This window comes from Corvus moneduloides, chromosome 16 (genome assembly GCF_009650955.1).
Source record: "Corvus moneduloides isolate bCorMon1 chromosome 16, bCorMon1.pri, whole genome shotgun sequence".
NCBI classification, from domain to species: domain Eukaryota; kingdom Metazoa; phylum Chordata; class Aves; order Passeriformes; family Corvidae; genus Corvus; species Corvus moneduloides.
The window spans coordinates 9,914,234-9,930,545 of NC_045491.1; the positions used below are offsets into that span (position 1 = coordinate 9,914,234).

The 16,312-nt window shown below is 52.8% G+C and overlaps 2 protein-coding genes across 8 annotated transcripts in view; one reads left to right on the top strand and one right to left on the bottom strand.

The window, feature by feature from the left end:
* Positions 1 to 201: 201 nt before the first annotated feature.
* SCNN1G (sodium channel epithelial 1 subunit gamma) lies at positions 202 to 11,372 on the bottom strand. Of its 2 annotated transcripts, XM_032126253.1 has the most exons (13): positions 11,283 to 11,372; positions 10,763 to 11,087; positions 9,685 to 9,979; positions 9,070 to 9,263; positions 8,580 to 8,683; positions 7,937 to 8,100; positions 5,110 to 5,208; positions 3,808 to 3,925; positions 3,205 to 3,283; positions 3,069 to 3,126; positions 2,651 to 2,712; positions 2,380 to 2,455; positions 202 to 1,981 (listed from the first exon to the last, which is right to left on the bottom strand). In XM_032126253.1, exons 1-13 carry the CDS (start codon positions 11,311 to 11,313, stop codon positions 1,592 to 1,594), a joined length of 1,995 nt encoding a protein of 664 aa, XP_031982144.1. In that variant the 5' UTR covers positions 11,314 to 11,372; the 3' UTR covers positions 202 to 1,591. The 2 variants fall into 2 exon arrangements, with proteins under 2 accessions (XP_031982144.1, XP_031982143.1); XM_032126252.1 differs by having other exon boundaries at positions 10,763 to 11,358.
* Positions 11,373 to 11,862: 490 nt separating this feature from the next.
* The window catches only part of USP31 (ubiquitin specific peptidase 31), a 31,975-nt gene continuing 27,525 nt past the window's right edge, over positions 11,863 to 16,312 (top strand). For all 6 annotated transcript variants that reach the window (XR_004243348.1, XR_004243349.1, XR_004243351.1 and 3 more), the window contains exon 1: positions 11,863 to 12,476. Coding sequence is in view for 2 of the 6 variants with exons in the window: in XM_032125687.1 (XP_031981578.1) it covers positions 11,895 to 12,476 (582 nt within the window). In the remaining 4 variants the exon portion in view is untranslated. The remainder of the gene's footprint in view (positions 12,477 to 16,312) is intronic.

Below are 16,312 nucleotides of genomic sequence, written 5' to 3' on the forward strand. Positions count from 1 at the left end.
CTGCCTGCCCCTGAGCTCGGTCCCACAGCACACCCCTGCTCCATCTCTGCTGAGGGGCTTGGGGCACCTGGCTGGGGGGCTTGGCCCTGCTGAGAACCCACAGCCCCTGGGCAGGCAGGGACAAGTTCCCTCAGCTCTCAGGATACCTGCAGGGAACTAACTCATATAGAGTTGATTTAAAAATGAAAAAGGGCAAAGCAGTTACTCAAAAATATATCTTTATTTTTTCAGTTTATCATCTATTTAAATAATTCAGTTAAAATATGTTTTATTGCACATTAAAGAACCTTCCTGGATTCTTGCTGTTCTATATAAAATAAGCTCATAGAGAAAGGAAAGGAGTCTTCTACTCAGACACCCCTCACATGCTCTGAATCTCTCTGGCTCTATAGACCACAACAGCTGGTGTGGAGTGGGCTCTGCTCATCATCTCCACCGGGTGTTGAAGGCAGCAGAGAACGGGCTGCGGCAGGAGGGAGCTGGGTGCAGGACAGGGAGCAGAGGGAAGGGCACGGCCGGGTGCCCCCACGAGCACTCACGGCTCTGTGGGCACAGGCAGCAGCCCTTGGCCCATGGTGGGGGTCAGGGCAGTGGAAGCACACAGGAGGTAAAATGTGGAAGCTGACACTGCTCTGTGGATTGGAGAGGTTGCGGGCAAGCTGGATGAGGTACAGGTGGGGTGAGACATCCTCCAGGCCTTGCCAGCTCCAGGGCAGGCAGGTGGGGAACTGGGTGGCTACAGGAGGAAGTCTTTGCCTGGGGGTGAGCAGGAGAAGGGCAGCCACCCAGCTCTCTGTGAGGGTTCTGGGAAGTCATTTAACAAGCTCCTTGGAAGTTATGTTTAAGGGCTGGCTGAGTGATGTGGAATGGAACAAGCTTGCAGAGGATGCACTTCATTACTGTGCTCCAAATTGGATTTCATGCCCTTTCAGATGATTCTTTGGGGATGACTTGGGCTTTCCTACCCCAGCTGTGTAGTAACTTGCTCTAGAAGCACATTTCTGGTTGTCCTGGTTTTTCATCTCACAAGAACGACCTCCTCAGGCCACCACTGGAATCAGGTTTCTAATGAAAATTCAAGTGAGAGCTTTCCCTTTATGCTCTTTTGTGCTTTACCCAAGCTTCTGTCATGCCCTTCCTACAAATGCCATGCTAGATTCCTGACAGCCTGGGTTTTCTCCCCCGCAAGTCCAGCCACACAGCAGAGAGTAATTAGTGTTAATGCTCAATGTGGCATCAATCTGCTGCTGTGGAGCAATTCCTGCCCACATGCAATGGGGTGTGTGCAGCTGGTGGCTAATGCGTGCCTTTGCCTGGTGAGACATCCCAGCTTAGTACCACATCCTGCTCCAGCCATCTCCTGCCATCATTAACTCGAAGAATTGATGTTGCTTGAAGCTCCTACTGTCTCTGAGCCCTTGACTTTTGTGTCTGAGCTTTGCTCAGGGCAGCTTTGACTGCCAGTTCAATCCCTGAGTAAGGGTCTGACCTGACAGCCCTTCAGTGCTTGTCTGGATCTGTGCCTTTCACCCCTGGACATGTGGGTCCAGCACCCACCTCTTTGGGCACATGGGTGGGTGGGGGACAAGTGTCAGTGCTGGCCGAGCTCCAGCGTGTCAGGCAGCTGCTCTGTGAAGGCAGTCTCAAGGCGCAAAGTGCTGTAATTGGGGGGGGGAGTCCTGGGCAGGGGGCTGTCCTGGGGCAGTGGCAGGCGCAGGGCAGTGGTGAAGGTGGGCAGGTCCTCGTCGATGCACACGGGGTTGTCGTGGCCCTGCCTCTCCACGTCGCTGGCCTGCAGAGCCTTCCCCGAGCTGCCCCGCTTGCGGTCGTTCCACCACTTCTTTGCCTTTTGCCACTGGCGCCGCATGACGATGGAGAGCGAGTCGATGAAGAAGACCTCAACGATCTCGATGACACAGACGACTGAGCAGCTCATCCAGAGGCCCAGCTGGCCCCCAAAGTTGGACAGAAGAATGACAAGCTGGAAGAGCAGAGCGCACAAGGTTATGGTCTGTAATAGGCACGTGTCTATGGTGCTGTTACAGCAGGTAGGGAGACTGAGCCAGGGCACCCAGGGCTTGCTGAGCACTCCCAAATGCAGTGGGCCTATCTCTGCTGTTGTTCTCTCCGGCTCTGCTTGGAGCTGAGCTTGCTGCGGGCAGCCTGCAGGCTGCCCCTGCATGGAGCTCGGGGCTGGACAGGCAGAGACGTGACCCCAGATAAGGGCTGGAAAGGGCAGGACCAGCCCAGAGGTGCATATCTGAGATCAGCTTCCTGCCCATGTGGGATTGCTCCCCTGGGCAGGTGAAAGCTTCCAGCCTGTGTGGGAGGAAGCGCTGCATCTCCCAGGGTTGAGCAGGGACCAGCATGCTCACTCACCGTGTTGGCAGGATTCTCCGAAATGAATCTCTCGTTCAGGTCCTTGTAAAACACCATGAGGTTGGCAAGGTCTGTCCTGGGGAAGCAGGACGCATGCAGAGGGTTTAGTAAAACAATAACATGAAACATACTGAAAAACTATGCAAATAACCAGTTGGACCAGTAGGGCTGGGCTGCTCCAAGGGAGCTTTTTCCCCAATTGCCATCATTAGGGCTGCTGAGATCGTATCAGAGCTGAAGGTGCAGGGCAGGAACATACAGGGGGACTTACTTGTTCAGCTTCTTGTTGAGTTTTTGCCCTTTGTCCCAAGAGAGAACTCTGAGCATCCAGTCCTGGAGAAATGAGAGAGAAATGAGAGACAGAAAATGCTACTCTAGCTGCAGGTACTTGTGCAGAGATCCTTGGGAAGGGACTCATGCTCCACACCTCCTTGGGCTAGTATAGGTACCAGAACTGAGTGTGTGACAGGCCAGCTGATCCTAAGGGGATCTCCCAAAACAAATTTCAGTTTAATGATGAACTCCTGGAGGGGAAGCCCTGAGCTGGAAACTACAGACCGGTCTCTGGGAGCAGCATCACTGAACACCACTGACTACCCCAGGGCCTCCTGCTTTTGTGCTGAACCTCTGGGGTTACTCAGTGCCTTGTGCTAGGCTGCTGTTCTGGTGGAGTGCAATTGGGGACTGACCTCTGACACGGTGGATGGCCACTGGGCAATGCTGGTGGTGAGCGCCCACTCCTTGAAGCTGCAGAGAGAGGCAGGATGTCACTTGTGAGCTCCGACTCCCACGCACACTTTACCTCTCGTTGTGCCAAGGACTCACCTGCAGGCGTCTTTGCAGATCTGCTGGCAGCCCAGCTGCTCCTTCACGAACTTTTCATGCAGTCTGTAGTAGCAGTACACTGCAGGGGAGGAGCAGGATGTGTGTGAGAAGCCAGAAAGAAAACCTGCTACCTGGGCTGCAGTGGGGCATCTGGGGTGTAGGTGGCCTTTGTGGCCATCGCCTACATGGTGGGGATAAAAAGATTTACCCTATAAAGATTGCAAAAGACTCTTGAGAAGTGGCTGTCACTTGATATAGGCATGAAAACTGCCACACCTGGTCAAGCCCTCCACTCGACTGTTCTGTGGTGGGCACAGGTGACAAGCCATCAGGGCAAGTTTCACAAACCAGTCAGTGTGAGCAAGGGAAGCACTTTTGGCTCTGGGTGTGGGGGCTTAAGTGGGTTAGGGCAGATTTGCCTCATCCCAGCATGCTGGCGGTGCAGCAGCTGTGACAGGAACACTGGGGGTGCTGGGTACAGGGGTCTGTGTGACAGGGACACTGGGGGTGCTGGGTACAGGGGGCTGTGGGACGGGTTGGCACTGCAGGGGACAGGGCTGGCAGCTGAGGTGTGTGCAGTGCCAGAGGTGTTTCAATACTCACTCCAGTTTGGGTTCTTCTTGTAGTTGCAGTACTCGGCCCCAGCGGGCAAGGGCTGCGCGTACTGGGCGCAGCCGCACGACTGCACCATGGCCTTCTGGAAGCAGGAGTGCAGGCAGATCTAGGGAGAAAAAACAGAGCTGGGGGCTAAGAGGCAGCACCAAGGCCCAGGCTCCTGTGCACCTAAAAAAATCCTGCTTATGGCAACAGCAGTGGGATGGGAACCCTGTTTCCTTGGGCCTTCAGGCTCTGCTGTGAGTGAATACACTCACAAAAGTGTCAGAAAGTGCCGTGGAGGGTTGAGGCTCTAGTGCAAGAAATAAGAATATAATCATCTCTGAGGATTACATATATGGGGGTACTATGAACGCCCCCACTTCCCCTACAGCCACCAAAAGCTTCAGTGTTGCAGTTGCTCTTTACAGAGTCAAGGAGAGGTTTTTAGGCCTGCCATGGCACGTGGCCCATGAATCACTAACTAGGTGTGGGAAGTGACTCACAGCAGCAAACCTTCACAGCTTCCACCAAACCCTGCTGGTGCCTACTGGGAGAGGTGAAGCTGTGAGGATTAACAAGGCAGCAGAGCTGTGGTTTGTGCTAAAATACTGGGACATGTAGGAACTGAACTCCTCTTTGAAATCCCAGTCAAGCCTCTTGGTCCCAGTCCTCCTGAGCACTGAGTTTCAGTGAAGTACTGTTATTAAAAGCCTGAGATAATGTCTGGGTGATCCTACCTGGCACTACATCACAGCAGATTTCATATTCCCCATAAAATACAAATTCAGCCTAGACCTGGGCTCTGCAGCAGGCAGCAGCTAATGTAAGTACAATTCTTCAAGCAGAGAGTGCCAGAACAACTGACACTCTCCAAGAGGACCCAATTACAGAAACCATGCAAAATTAGTGGAAACTTACTCTGTAAACAAACATCCTGCTATCTGGATACTGATTAGATGGTTTCTGTTATTCTTGGAGTCCTAAAGGTCACAATTTCTGGCTTCAAGGGTTACTAAGCTGCAACCTTTACTTGGCCAATATTTTCCAGTCTCCCATTGCTTGAAAATTGCCTAATGAGCTCATGTTCTTTCTTTATCTAACAGGGTGCCTGAGGGAACTTCAAACAGCAACCACTTAGGAATAAAAGCTGGATCTTAAGAAGCGCCATGGCATTTTACATCAGCGGTTAAAGCAACAACCCTGTGCCCAGACTGTTCCCAGTCTTGGGTCCTGAACCACAGACTGTTATAAAGCTTTTTATACAGGTAGTTTTCAAGCAACTGATAAACCCAAGTGTAATGGCTTTACCTGGAGTGAGTAGCTCTTGTTATAGAGATTTTCCACGGGTATGTCAGCTCCTGTCTCTGTGCAGTCACTGTAGGGTTTGCTCAGCTTGCGAGACCGAGTCTGAGAACAAAGAACAAGAACAAAACTTGGTTTTTGGGAGTTCACAGAAAAACCAAAGGATTCAGCGACACTTTATCCCAACTCTGAAACTGTAAGTGATAAGGCAGCTTTGAATATAATGTTTACCTTTTGCTATCTAAAATTATTTGTCAATCCCTTGTCAAAACAAGGGGTTTTTTGTGTCTAATATCCATTTCCCAAAAAACTCTTCTGGTGGCATTCTTTACTGTCTTCCTTGAAACCTTCTGCAGGACTGCAAGATGGTATAATCATAGCAGTGAAGATTTTTCAAAGCAGAGTAATCCACATGCATGTTCTCTCCTAGTCTTAGAGGCTGTGCATCGTTTACCCTGAATGTTTGTGTTCTGAGGGACAGCAGTTGTTGGATGGGGTTTTAGGTTATTTTCTGTGAGGATTCCCACCTGCCTGAGCTGTTGTTGCACTGCCTGCTCCTGTGCCATGGGTAAACAGCACTTGAGGCTCCACTAGTGCTCAACAGCACCTCTCTGAATCCACTCTAAATCAGATGTTTGTGTCTCCCTCAAACCTTTTTTCAGGTGCTGCTTTGACCCTTCCTCTCAAATGCTAATGACTTTTCCTGTTCTGCAATCTCTGCCCAGAGCAAAGAGCTCAGACATGCCAAGTCTGTGCCTGCAAGCTCTGTGAAACCAGGGCTGGGAGCCCTCAAATTCCTGAGATCTGATTCCAGCTCCATTGCCCACTTCCTGCAGACTGCCTTACCTCCCTCAGCCCTTGCTATCTTTCCACAGTAATTATCCACCTTACAATAGAGTGGCCTGAAACCACAAGAAACATCCATTTAAGAACCCATTCCTCTGTTTTTCTCTACAGAGCTTAAAATTAGAATAAAAAATTCTGTACAAAGGATCAATTTAGCAGGAACTTAACCTCTAAGGCACAGAATGTAGCTCCTGAGGCCACACCTGACAGGAGCATACCTCATCACTTTGTCTGCAGCAAGAGAAGGCTCTGGGCCAGTATGGTGCAAGTCAGCACTTTTAGAGATGCTCAAATCTGTCTTTGGAAGGAAAGATGGGATTTAAGTACTAGAGATGCATTACTTCTGAAAACTGACTGAAACCAGCTTTTAAATTCCACACACAATGTAGTGCCAAAACACTGCCTCAGTCTGCTCCTGGGGCTCCAACAGATGATTGATCCTTTGTATAGAATTATTTTGTCGTGCCTTATGCTCCTACAAAAGCTTACTTGTTCCTTCAGGTACTGAAATAATTTCCAAACTAAATATTTAACTAAAGCACTGTAACTCTGACCAAGCAATGCCTTGTTTGCATTCCAAACATCTTGGAATATTTTTGGAGGTGGGGGGCAGTCCTAGTACCCAGCAGAAAGCCATGAGCAATAATCAGACATTGATGCTGTGTTCAGAGCCCATTGAGCAGCACCGTGTGGGACACACCTGCTGTGTCCTCCTCTGTGACCTTGGATGTGGGACAAGGACTGATCTGGCACCTCGGTGCTGCAGCCCTGTCCTGGTCATCCTGACCCCCCACCACTCAGCAGGCTCTCTGGAGTTGTCCTTTCTCAGCAGGACAGTGACCCCCAGCTTTTGTTCTGAGACCAGAAATTGTGTCCAGCTTCTATTTTGGCTGCCTCATTAGGATGCAATTGGATCTCTTCCTCATGATAAATCTCTCAAATACAGACACTAAGATGTGCCAAATCTTGTTTTTTTATACTATAGCAACAGTCCAAACCGATTGTGCTAGAAACATATTACATTAAATATTGAGACTGCCTTCAGTGACTGTCTCTGTACGGTGTGACAGCCTTGTGAGACTTTTCATACTCACACCATCCTGATTTCCAAAACCTCTCAGTCACGTTTGACTAAGGAGTTGTTGCCACGGTTTTCCAGACAGCTGGAAGACAGTTAACTATTTGCATTTTGTAAAGCATCAGCCCTCTTTTAATGTCTTTTCTAATGCAGGGCCTATCACAAGGCCGGCACACCCAGATAAGCAGGATGGCTGATGCTCTGACCAGACCACCAGGAAGAAAGGCAGAGCTGAAGTGCTCACTTAACAGCCCATCCAGATGAAAGGGGACCTGGCACAGCTTTCGCTGCTGTGACGAACCCCCTTGGGCCATACACTAAATGGGGAAATCGGGAGCTGCAGCTCTCCTTGCCCTTGCTCACAGCTGGCAAAAGCAAACCCGCTGCCCACGAGGGTGTTTTTACTGCTGGGATAGAGAGAACACCAGCAAAATGAGGCTTACGTTCACACAACAGTTCAAAGGGTTGTGCTACTGCCTTGCCTAAGGACCCGACCCCAAACACGGGGACCCACAGCTCCAGCTCTGGCTCCTTTGCCCCAGGGACCCTCATGGGATGAAACTCACTGCTCATTGCTAAAGCCAAACGAGGCACTTAGCAATGCATTTCTGTGGTTGTGGATTTTGCTGTGAAAACAAAACCAAAAATCCCCTGGGAAGCCAACGGGTGGAAGAAAAGGGAGAACAAACAAGATCCCAGGCCGGTTGGATTTATAGACCTGATTTTCCCACAGCCTCTTTTGTTCAGAAAAGTGCTATCATAGGATTTCCCTCAGGGCACTTCAGCTGCTAAGTGGGAGGTATTTAAAGGCCTTCCAGCTGCTGGCTCTCTGAAACCACCACATCAAGTTCCTATTTACAGCTGTACCAAGGCAAAAGTGCACCTGAAAAGCAGATTGTTGCCACTCACAAAGTGCATCCCTATGGAGGTGGCCGCTGCAGTCTCAATTTCCGTGCCAATGTCTTCAATGAAGGGATATTCGTTTTGATCGTGGACGATGATCTTGGCTCCTGTGGACGTCACCAGGAAGGGGTTGTAGTCTGCTTCGTCGATGTACAGAACCACCTGCAATCCTGAACCACAGAGACAAGGCAGGAAGTTACACCAGGAGCCAGAACCACGTTTTCTGGTCAGGGAGGGCAGCACGGTTTATTTAATGTTATCTGGACTTAAGCAGAACTGTAACAGCTGAGCATAGCCTCTGCCCAGCCAGAGCAAGACACCTGCAGCCAGTAACATCCCTTGGCAGTACCGAGTACAGCAAACAAATAATACCTGCTGAGAACGTGGCTGGAACTCATTTTAAAAAGTTATATAACTGGGCAACAGTAATTTCAGCTGGAAAACATTAGTGATGCAATGATACTATCTGTATTCTCAGGCAAGAGTTTGCACTAGTTCAAACAGGCATTTCCCCAATCAGCCTGTACATCTACAGCCAACACATTGCTCACGCTCCAGCAGGATCCAGTTTGCTGAACCACTTGTTATCAAACAGTTCCTCTGCAAATCGCCCTGGAACACCACACGTGTGCAAACCACCCCCACTCACCGTACTCGCTGCCACCCGTGGAGGTGCTCAGGACGGTCCCGTTCTCGCCGCTGTTGAAGGTGTAGCAGTTGCCATGGAGGGGGTGATGGAAACGAGTGAAGTGCCTGGAAGAAATCGAGTATTGTGACATTGTTCCCTGTGGTTCTGTCTGTGGGAGAAAGGCAGCACATTTGGGCTTTGGTTTTAACAGAGACAGACCAGGACTGCATGGGGGGTTTATTACTTCTTTTCAAGAAGTTTATTTTGCTGAAAAGTGTGGGTCTCTTTCTGAGTAACTTCAAACTACGTGGCAGTATGATCTAGTTTAATATATCAGGAGATGGAAACTTGAGGAAGGTTTAATGTGGGAATGGGAGCTGACAGCGTGGGGAAGGCAGATTCACTAGAAGTGGCTCCTGCTGGAATTCAGCAAATACCAAATATTCCATTCCTACATATTATGGACTTGGAAATAAGCTGTTAAGATGGCAGGAATTTTCTGTGCACTGACCTTTTGTCACAAGATAGGCCATCAAAGAAACATGTCAGTAGAAGGTCATCAGCAGAATAACTCAATTTTTCTTTAGTCTCCAGGGGAATTTGTGCCATGATGTTCATGTAATGCAGCTTGTACCACTCCTGGATAGCGTTAACACCCGAACTGAATGTGTACAGGGCACAGTCACTGCTGTTGTTTGCGTCACACTGACAAGCACAAAGGGGAAAAAACATTTCAGATGGACTGATATCATGGATTCTACAAGGTATATCTGACAGTGTTTCTCTTCCACAGAAATAACCATGTATGAAGTTACAGTGGGCATCTAAGACCTTTTATTCAGGGCTAAGTGATATGACCACATATTTCAGGATCAAAAAAAAAGGTCATGGATGACACTGACTCTATTTGGGACCACTTCAGGAAGGTACTTCTCTTCCAGAGAGCTGGAGATGAATCTGCAGCAGCCATGGAGGCTTGGGCAGAAGAGCAAATGGGGTGCTATTCCCTGCTGTGCACCATAAAGCCACCTGAGTGGGCAATAAAACCTGCTGGAGGGACACTGACCCCGTACAGCCCTTTGCTGCCCCACAGGGAACTTCCTGGCCAGGGCACAGTGACACTCACCAGCTGAAAGCCAATGATGTCATTGGAATCGCCCGAGTTCACGATGGACGAGTCCTTGTGAAAGACACTTCCCTCTATTTTCCTCTTCTGCCCACTGTGCAGGTCAGTCGCCATCCTTGGGAAGTCCTCGACCTTCAACAGAGGAATCTGTTGGAAGAACTCGCTCCCTGTGCTGTTCCACTCGTCCACCGACCGGCGCACCTTGGACTTGCCCTCAGAAAATCCATAGAAAGTTTCCAAAGCTTTTTTTGTCTCTTTGTCCAATTCAGATAAATATTCTTTCATGGCACTGTACCTGCATGGGAGACAACGTGACAGTGACATCCCATCCCACCTCACTGCCCAGCTGCATTGCTCTGCCTGCTGCACTGTGGATCCCATGGCTTGGGACAGAACTCCCAGTGGAGGTCTCACACCAATTTCTCACATCGATGAGGGCAGACACAGCTATAACCGTGGAGAGATCTTGGAGCAAGGACCACAGGAAGCAGAGCACACTGAACTACAGAGAAAGTTCTTCCAAGACTCTCAAGCTCCTCATGTTAGGAAGTCTGAAGAGGGTAGAGTATGTGGAAATAAGAGTTCTGTATCTGTGAAGAGGCATCAAAGAGCTGTATCCCTGTAGGGAGTGGGGTGGGAATCTGGCAGCAGAACAGAGAGCAACGTAAAGCATGATTTGACAGGAGAAAAAGTATTGTTGATGGATCACGTCAAAATCTCCCATAAGGAAAGAAAGAAGTGAGAGGAGTAACAGATGTCCCGTTTCCATTCTTCAGGAGATGACGCTGTTTGTAGTCCTGGAACTCTGGTGCTGGGAAGAAGGGAATTTGAAGAGAGTCAAAGAGCTGACAGGGACTGTCTGGAGCAGAAAACAGCATGAACCGAGCTGAAGTCAGCAGGCAGTAATGAGGGGTGAGAGTGTAACCCACGCAGCGCACGGGTAGATGTGGCACACCAGGCGCCATAGAGGGAAAACACATGTTAGAGAAAATGCTGACAAGCAGCACCGGGACGAGCTCGGGAAGGAGTCTGGTGCTGTGTTGACCTCCCATCCTCCCCCCAGACCCCCGGGTCTTACTTGTAGGGGTTGATGTTGCAGATGGTGACGGCGGGGAACGGCAGCTTCTGGAACTGGACGGTGACGGAGACCGAGGCGCTGTAGTAGTTCATGAGGAGCTCAGCACACTGCCAGAGGATGAGCCCCACGGCGCTGAGGGTCAGCAGGATCCAGAGCAGGCGGCGCAGGCGGCCGCGGGACACCACGATGCGGCGGCAGCCGTGGGTGTTGGTGTTGAGGCAGTACCAGCGCATCAGCTCGCTCAGCGTCGGCGCCTGCGGGCCGCGCACCGGCAGCGTCCGCTTCAGCCGCGCCGTGATCTTCTTACCGGGAGCCGTGGCGGCCGCTACGGGCGAACCGGGCACTGAGGGGGAGGCTGGGGGACAGGCGTCCGCCCACCGCCCTGTACCCCGCCACACCGCGACCGCAGGGTCCTGTCCCGCCCGGCCCCGTGGAGCCGGCACCCGGCATCCCACCCCTTTCCCGGTGTCTGATCCCCGGAACGGCCGTCCTGGGGGGGATCGCGCTTTCCGCGCCTCACCTCGGCCGCCCTCCGGGCCCGGCGGCGCCATGCTGCGCTCCCAGCCCCGGCGCCACTGCCGATGGGGCGGCGGGCGGCCGCCCCGGTACCTATCCCACCGCCCCGCCCCGGACCGCCCCGCCCCGCCCCACCCCGCTCCACGGCCGCGCAGCGCCGCCCCACGGCAGCCGCCGGGGCTGCGCGGGGCTGGCCGGAGTAACGGGCCCGAACGGGGCGGGCACGGCCGGGCGGGGCCCTCGGGAAGCGGCGGCGGCGCCCCCGGTGCCCCGCGCGGGGCCCGCGGAGGGGCGGGGCCGGGGGCGGACCCAGCGCGTGGGCCCGGCAAGGCCCGGCCTCGGGGCGGGGTCCGGCCCCGCCCTCCCGTGCCCGCGCCGCGCCAGCACCAAAGATGGCGGCGCTGCGGCAGTGCCCGCCCGTCGCTAAGGTGGTGGCGCGGTCACGTGGCGGCGCGCCCCGCCCCGCCCGCTGCATGGCGGCGCCGTGAGCCGGCGGAGCCCCGGCCCGACCCGGCCCGGCGGGATGCGGCGGCCGCCGGGCTGAGCTCCGGGCCGAGCGCCGGGCGGGCTGAGCGGGCCGAGCGCCGGGCGGGGATGCGCGCTGCGCCGCGCCGCCATGTCGCGGGTGAGCGGCCCCGGGCCGGCCGGCAGCGCCAAGGAGAAGCGCTCCTTCAGCAAGCGGCTTTTCCGCGGGCGGGCGGCGGGCGGCGGCGCGGGCTCGGCCCCGACCGCCACCCCGGCCCCAGCGCCGTCCGGGCGGTCGCTCGGCGGGTTCATGAGCCGCGTGCTGAAGACCCTCTCCACGCTCTCGCACTACAGCAGCGAGCCCGAGCCCCGCGGCGCGCTCGCCCCGCGCCTGCCCCCGCCGCAGGCGACGGGCGGCCTGGGCAGCTGCTTCCCGCCGGGCCCGCCGCGCAGCCCCGAGCCCCCGCCGCGCCCCGCCGGCAGCTCCGAGGCCGTGCCCGGCGTGGCGGGGCTGCGCAACCACGGCAACACCTGCTTCATGAACGCCATCCTGCAGTGCCTCAGCAACACCGAGCTCTTCGCCGAGTTCCTGGCGCTGGAGCAGTTCCGCGGCGGGCCGCCCCCCGCCGACGGGCCGCCGCCCGCGCCCGGCGAGGTCACGGAGCAGCTGGCGCAGCTGGTGCGGGCGCTCTGGACGCTCGAGTACACCCCGCAGCACAGCCGCGACTTCAAGGTGAGCAGGGGCCTCGTCCCGTCGAGGCGGGAGGAGCGAGCGCAAGGCTGCCGGGAGCAGCCCTGGAGGGCTGGTGCCCGCGGCGCGGGGGTGGCGGGGCTCGGGGCCGGCGGGGCTCGGGGCCGGGCTCAGCTGGTGCTGCCGTGGCTCACAACAGGTCCAGGTGTGACACAACGTGTCCCCATCGCACGGGCACCGCAGGTTGCTCCGGTTAGCAGCTATGCTGCGTGCCTTGCCGCTGGTCCGAGCACCCACGCGGTGGGAAGAACCATCTGGCCTTGCCAGCTGCGTGCCAGTAGCGGTGGAGTGCTGTTCCTGCTCCCAGCATCCTCCTAGAGCAGCAGACCCTGGTCAGGTGACAGCGCTGGGCACCCACGGCAGCGCCCTGGGAATGGGACAGGTGCTACCACTGTGCTCTTTGCTCACGGTGTTTGACGCTGGCTGATGGCTCTGGATGGTGTTTATGGGTGAAAATACCCATTTTACTGTTTCATTCTTCTACCGTGCTGCCATTAGGGAAGTTGCAACTAATTGTTGTTTGGGAGTTGTGAGCGTACATGGAAGAAGGCTGTTGAGAGCTGTGCCTTGTAGTCTAACCAGGAACTTGTGAGTCCGGGCTGATTTGGGGAGTGTGTTTCAGGAGTACTTGCTTGTACTCTCTTGCTTGGACTCGCTCGTCCAAGAACACCGTGATGTTCTCCTGCCGCAGCCCTTGGGCTGCGGTTCCGTCCGACGGCGCCGTGCCCTGCCCCAGGAGCTGTTGTAGCAGAGGGTTGGTCCTTGCGCTGTGGCTTAAAGACACCCTGCCATGGCTTTGGATGAGATCGGACACAACTGTTTTAAAAGTGCTCTAGGCCAACCTTGCCTCTTGGAATAGGGAGAAGTATTATTCCTGGCACGTAAGACTCTCTGGCTGTGCGAGAGAATGAGAGGGTGGGTGGTAGCTTCCACATCATGAACTTAGAGGCACTTAAGGGAAATTTTAGGGGAATTTTTCTTGCAGAGTGAGTTGCAGAGATGTTTAAATGCATGAAAACACAGCAAGAACATAATTGACACAGTCTTGGGCTCTCTGCATGCAGTTCAGCTGGGGTACACAGCAGGTAGAGACTGGGTCCCAGAGTCGGCTCTCCCTTGGTGTCTGCTGGATGGTGGGGTGTCCTAGAGGGTCCTCTGAGGTGGCAGTGGCCTTTGGCACCCTCAGTCGTTTGGATGGATGTATGGCCAGCACCTCTTCCCTTTGCCTCTCCTATGCCTTTTGAGGCAGCTGCACCCACCTGTCCCACAGCCATGCTGGGGCATTCCCTGCAGACCCTGACTGTTTGCCTTTGAGTGAAGGCACCTGCCTTCTCTCAGGATGCCTGCCGCAAGGACCACATGTGGCTCTGGTGTTTTTGAGAGAGGTTTTTGTGGGGGAGTGCTTGGAAAGCCGATCTCTCGGTGAGTCTGGTCTTGGTGGCACCATGGGGCACTCACCTGGACCTGTCGCTGTTCCTGAGGTGGTGTGGCAGGAGAAGAAATTGTGGATTTCTCTTGAGTAATAGAGGAAAAAAGGTTGTAAAAGCAGAATTGTCTTCTGCCAGTGGAACTGATAGAATGGAGAGCAGCCCTCTTTCTAGGCCAGGCTCCGCTGTTCACACAGGCTGTGGGAGCAGGGCTGGGATACGAGTGACGGCAGGAGAAAGAGCATCAGGGCCAGGGATTGAATTAAGGCCATGTTCCGCAGGTGTTGATAGCAGAACTTTGCTGTTTGCAGACATCACTGATGGTAAGAGAGTGCTGTTCTGCTTGTGGATGGAGCTGGAGCCCATCCATCTCCTACCTGCCAGGTCCCTGGGGGTTTTAAAACCCTCTTGCTGGAGGGAATCTGGTCCCAGTTGATCCAGTTTAGCACTGCACAGTGCCAGCAGCCTGGGCCCTGCTGCAGGACCGTGTCATTATGTCAAGTGCTGCTCCCTTATAGGGGTCAATTACTTCTAATATGAAATTAATGTTTCTAAAGACAGTTAAGTCTCCTGAACCAGCTATTAAATTCAGTTTTTAATTAAACTTTTTCTCAGCAGCAGATTTGCACAGTTCATTTGCAAATGTAAACAACAGGCTTAGATTGGAGAAAGGCAAAGATCGGCATTTTCATTCTGGAAACTGCTGCTTCTCTCCAAAACAAGGAAAACATCCCCCCAGCTTGTTCTGCTTAGAGGGTGGAACATTCCCAATTTGCCTTGATGTAATTGTTTGTAAGGGTGTACAGTGTTTTCACAGAGTAATTTTGGGCTTTCCCTCCAACAGTAGTAGCCACTGACAGTAATACTTATTTGATAGGCAAATGGCTCTTTATCCAGCATGCTTTGAAATCCATGTGTTGGGTTTTTTTGCTATTTTTCCTCTTTTGGCACCAAATACAACTGGGCAAAGGCACTTCCTAATTCCTAAATACTTTTCTGTAGGTGCTAAATGTATTTTAGGATAAAGGATAATACTTATTTTCTTGCCCAGTCTTATATCTGTAGGTTTCTGTCTTGGAAGAGAGGAAATTATTTTCAAGGGAGTGTGTCTTGGAGTCCTTGTGGACAGGGGCCTTTGAAGGGGTGATTTTTGGAATGTTCTTTACCCTCAGCTGGTTTTCCTTGGTAGTGCTTTCTCACTTTTTAAGTTGGTCTTCAGGAAATAACCCATCTCATGGGTCTCTGAATCATGTAGATGCTGAAGCCAAGGAAAATGCAGTTCAAACAACTGGTTTGTGTTAAATGGTTCATTTTGTAGTTGCAGGATGAGGGGGAGAGCCTTGTGCACAGAGAGGGGAGGTTGGGAGTGCTGGCAGAGCAGGGGAAAGTGGGGATGTAGAAGGCTGAGGTAGTAGGAAAAGGTCCCTAAGGACTGGACTGAGAGGTGGAAGCAGAAAGGTTTGGTTTCTGGGTTGGGAGCCTGGGCAGCCCTTCCTGGGAATGGAACAGGAGCACCATGGCAGAGCTGGTAGTTCCTGGATTTCTCTGCTGTGGATGACTTTCCCATTGGTCCTGTGCTCCTTTGCTGTTTGCTTTAACAATCCTTCTCTTCCGATTACTCAGTGGGTTTTGTTTTCCTGCCCAAACAAAGCTGCTGCTTTCATAACAGGGGGCCAATATTTCAGCTTGTGCTTCCTCTTTCCCCTTTGTGATGGTGTGACAATGGTGACAAACATCTATTGTATAAGCAGGGCTTTGGGCTTGTTTTTTTCCAGGGAGCTGTCCCGTGCTGCCTGCAAAGTTCCTGGGAGTGTCAGACAGGGAGGACAGAGTGCCCTTTGTATTGGGAATCGGTCTGCAACACTCGGAGGTGATGGTGGGGGTCGTCAGCAAGAAGGATTTTGATTTAAACTAATTTGGCTTGAAAAATTACATTCTTATGCAAATCCTCTGCCTTTGCCTTCTGTGGAGTTTGGGTCTTCTGTGAATGATGAGGCTCTTTCTGTTTTGAGACTTTCTTTGGGGCTCTAAGGCAGTTGTACACTGAAGCATGTCAATGTTTAACAAGACCCTTTGCATGCCAGAACTGGGATTGCATTTTTTGTCCTACAAGAAGATGGCCTTGGCTGTGACCTGCAGCATGTTCAGCAAATACAGCACAGTCACCATAACTCAGTTGGGCTGGATTGTCAGAATTGGATCTGAACTCAGAATGAATCCTTGTTGGCAGAGCAGAGATTATTGTGCCAGGTTAAAAGTGCTGTTTCCTTTCTTATTTATTTTTAAACTTATGTTTGGTGTAAGATTTGTTTCAAGGTGTTTTGGGAATGCATTTGGTGCAAATATCTCACTTTGGGACAAGCAATCTACCAGCTGTGTTGGGCATTTCTT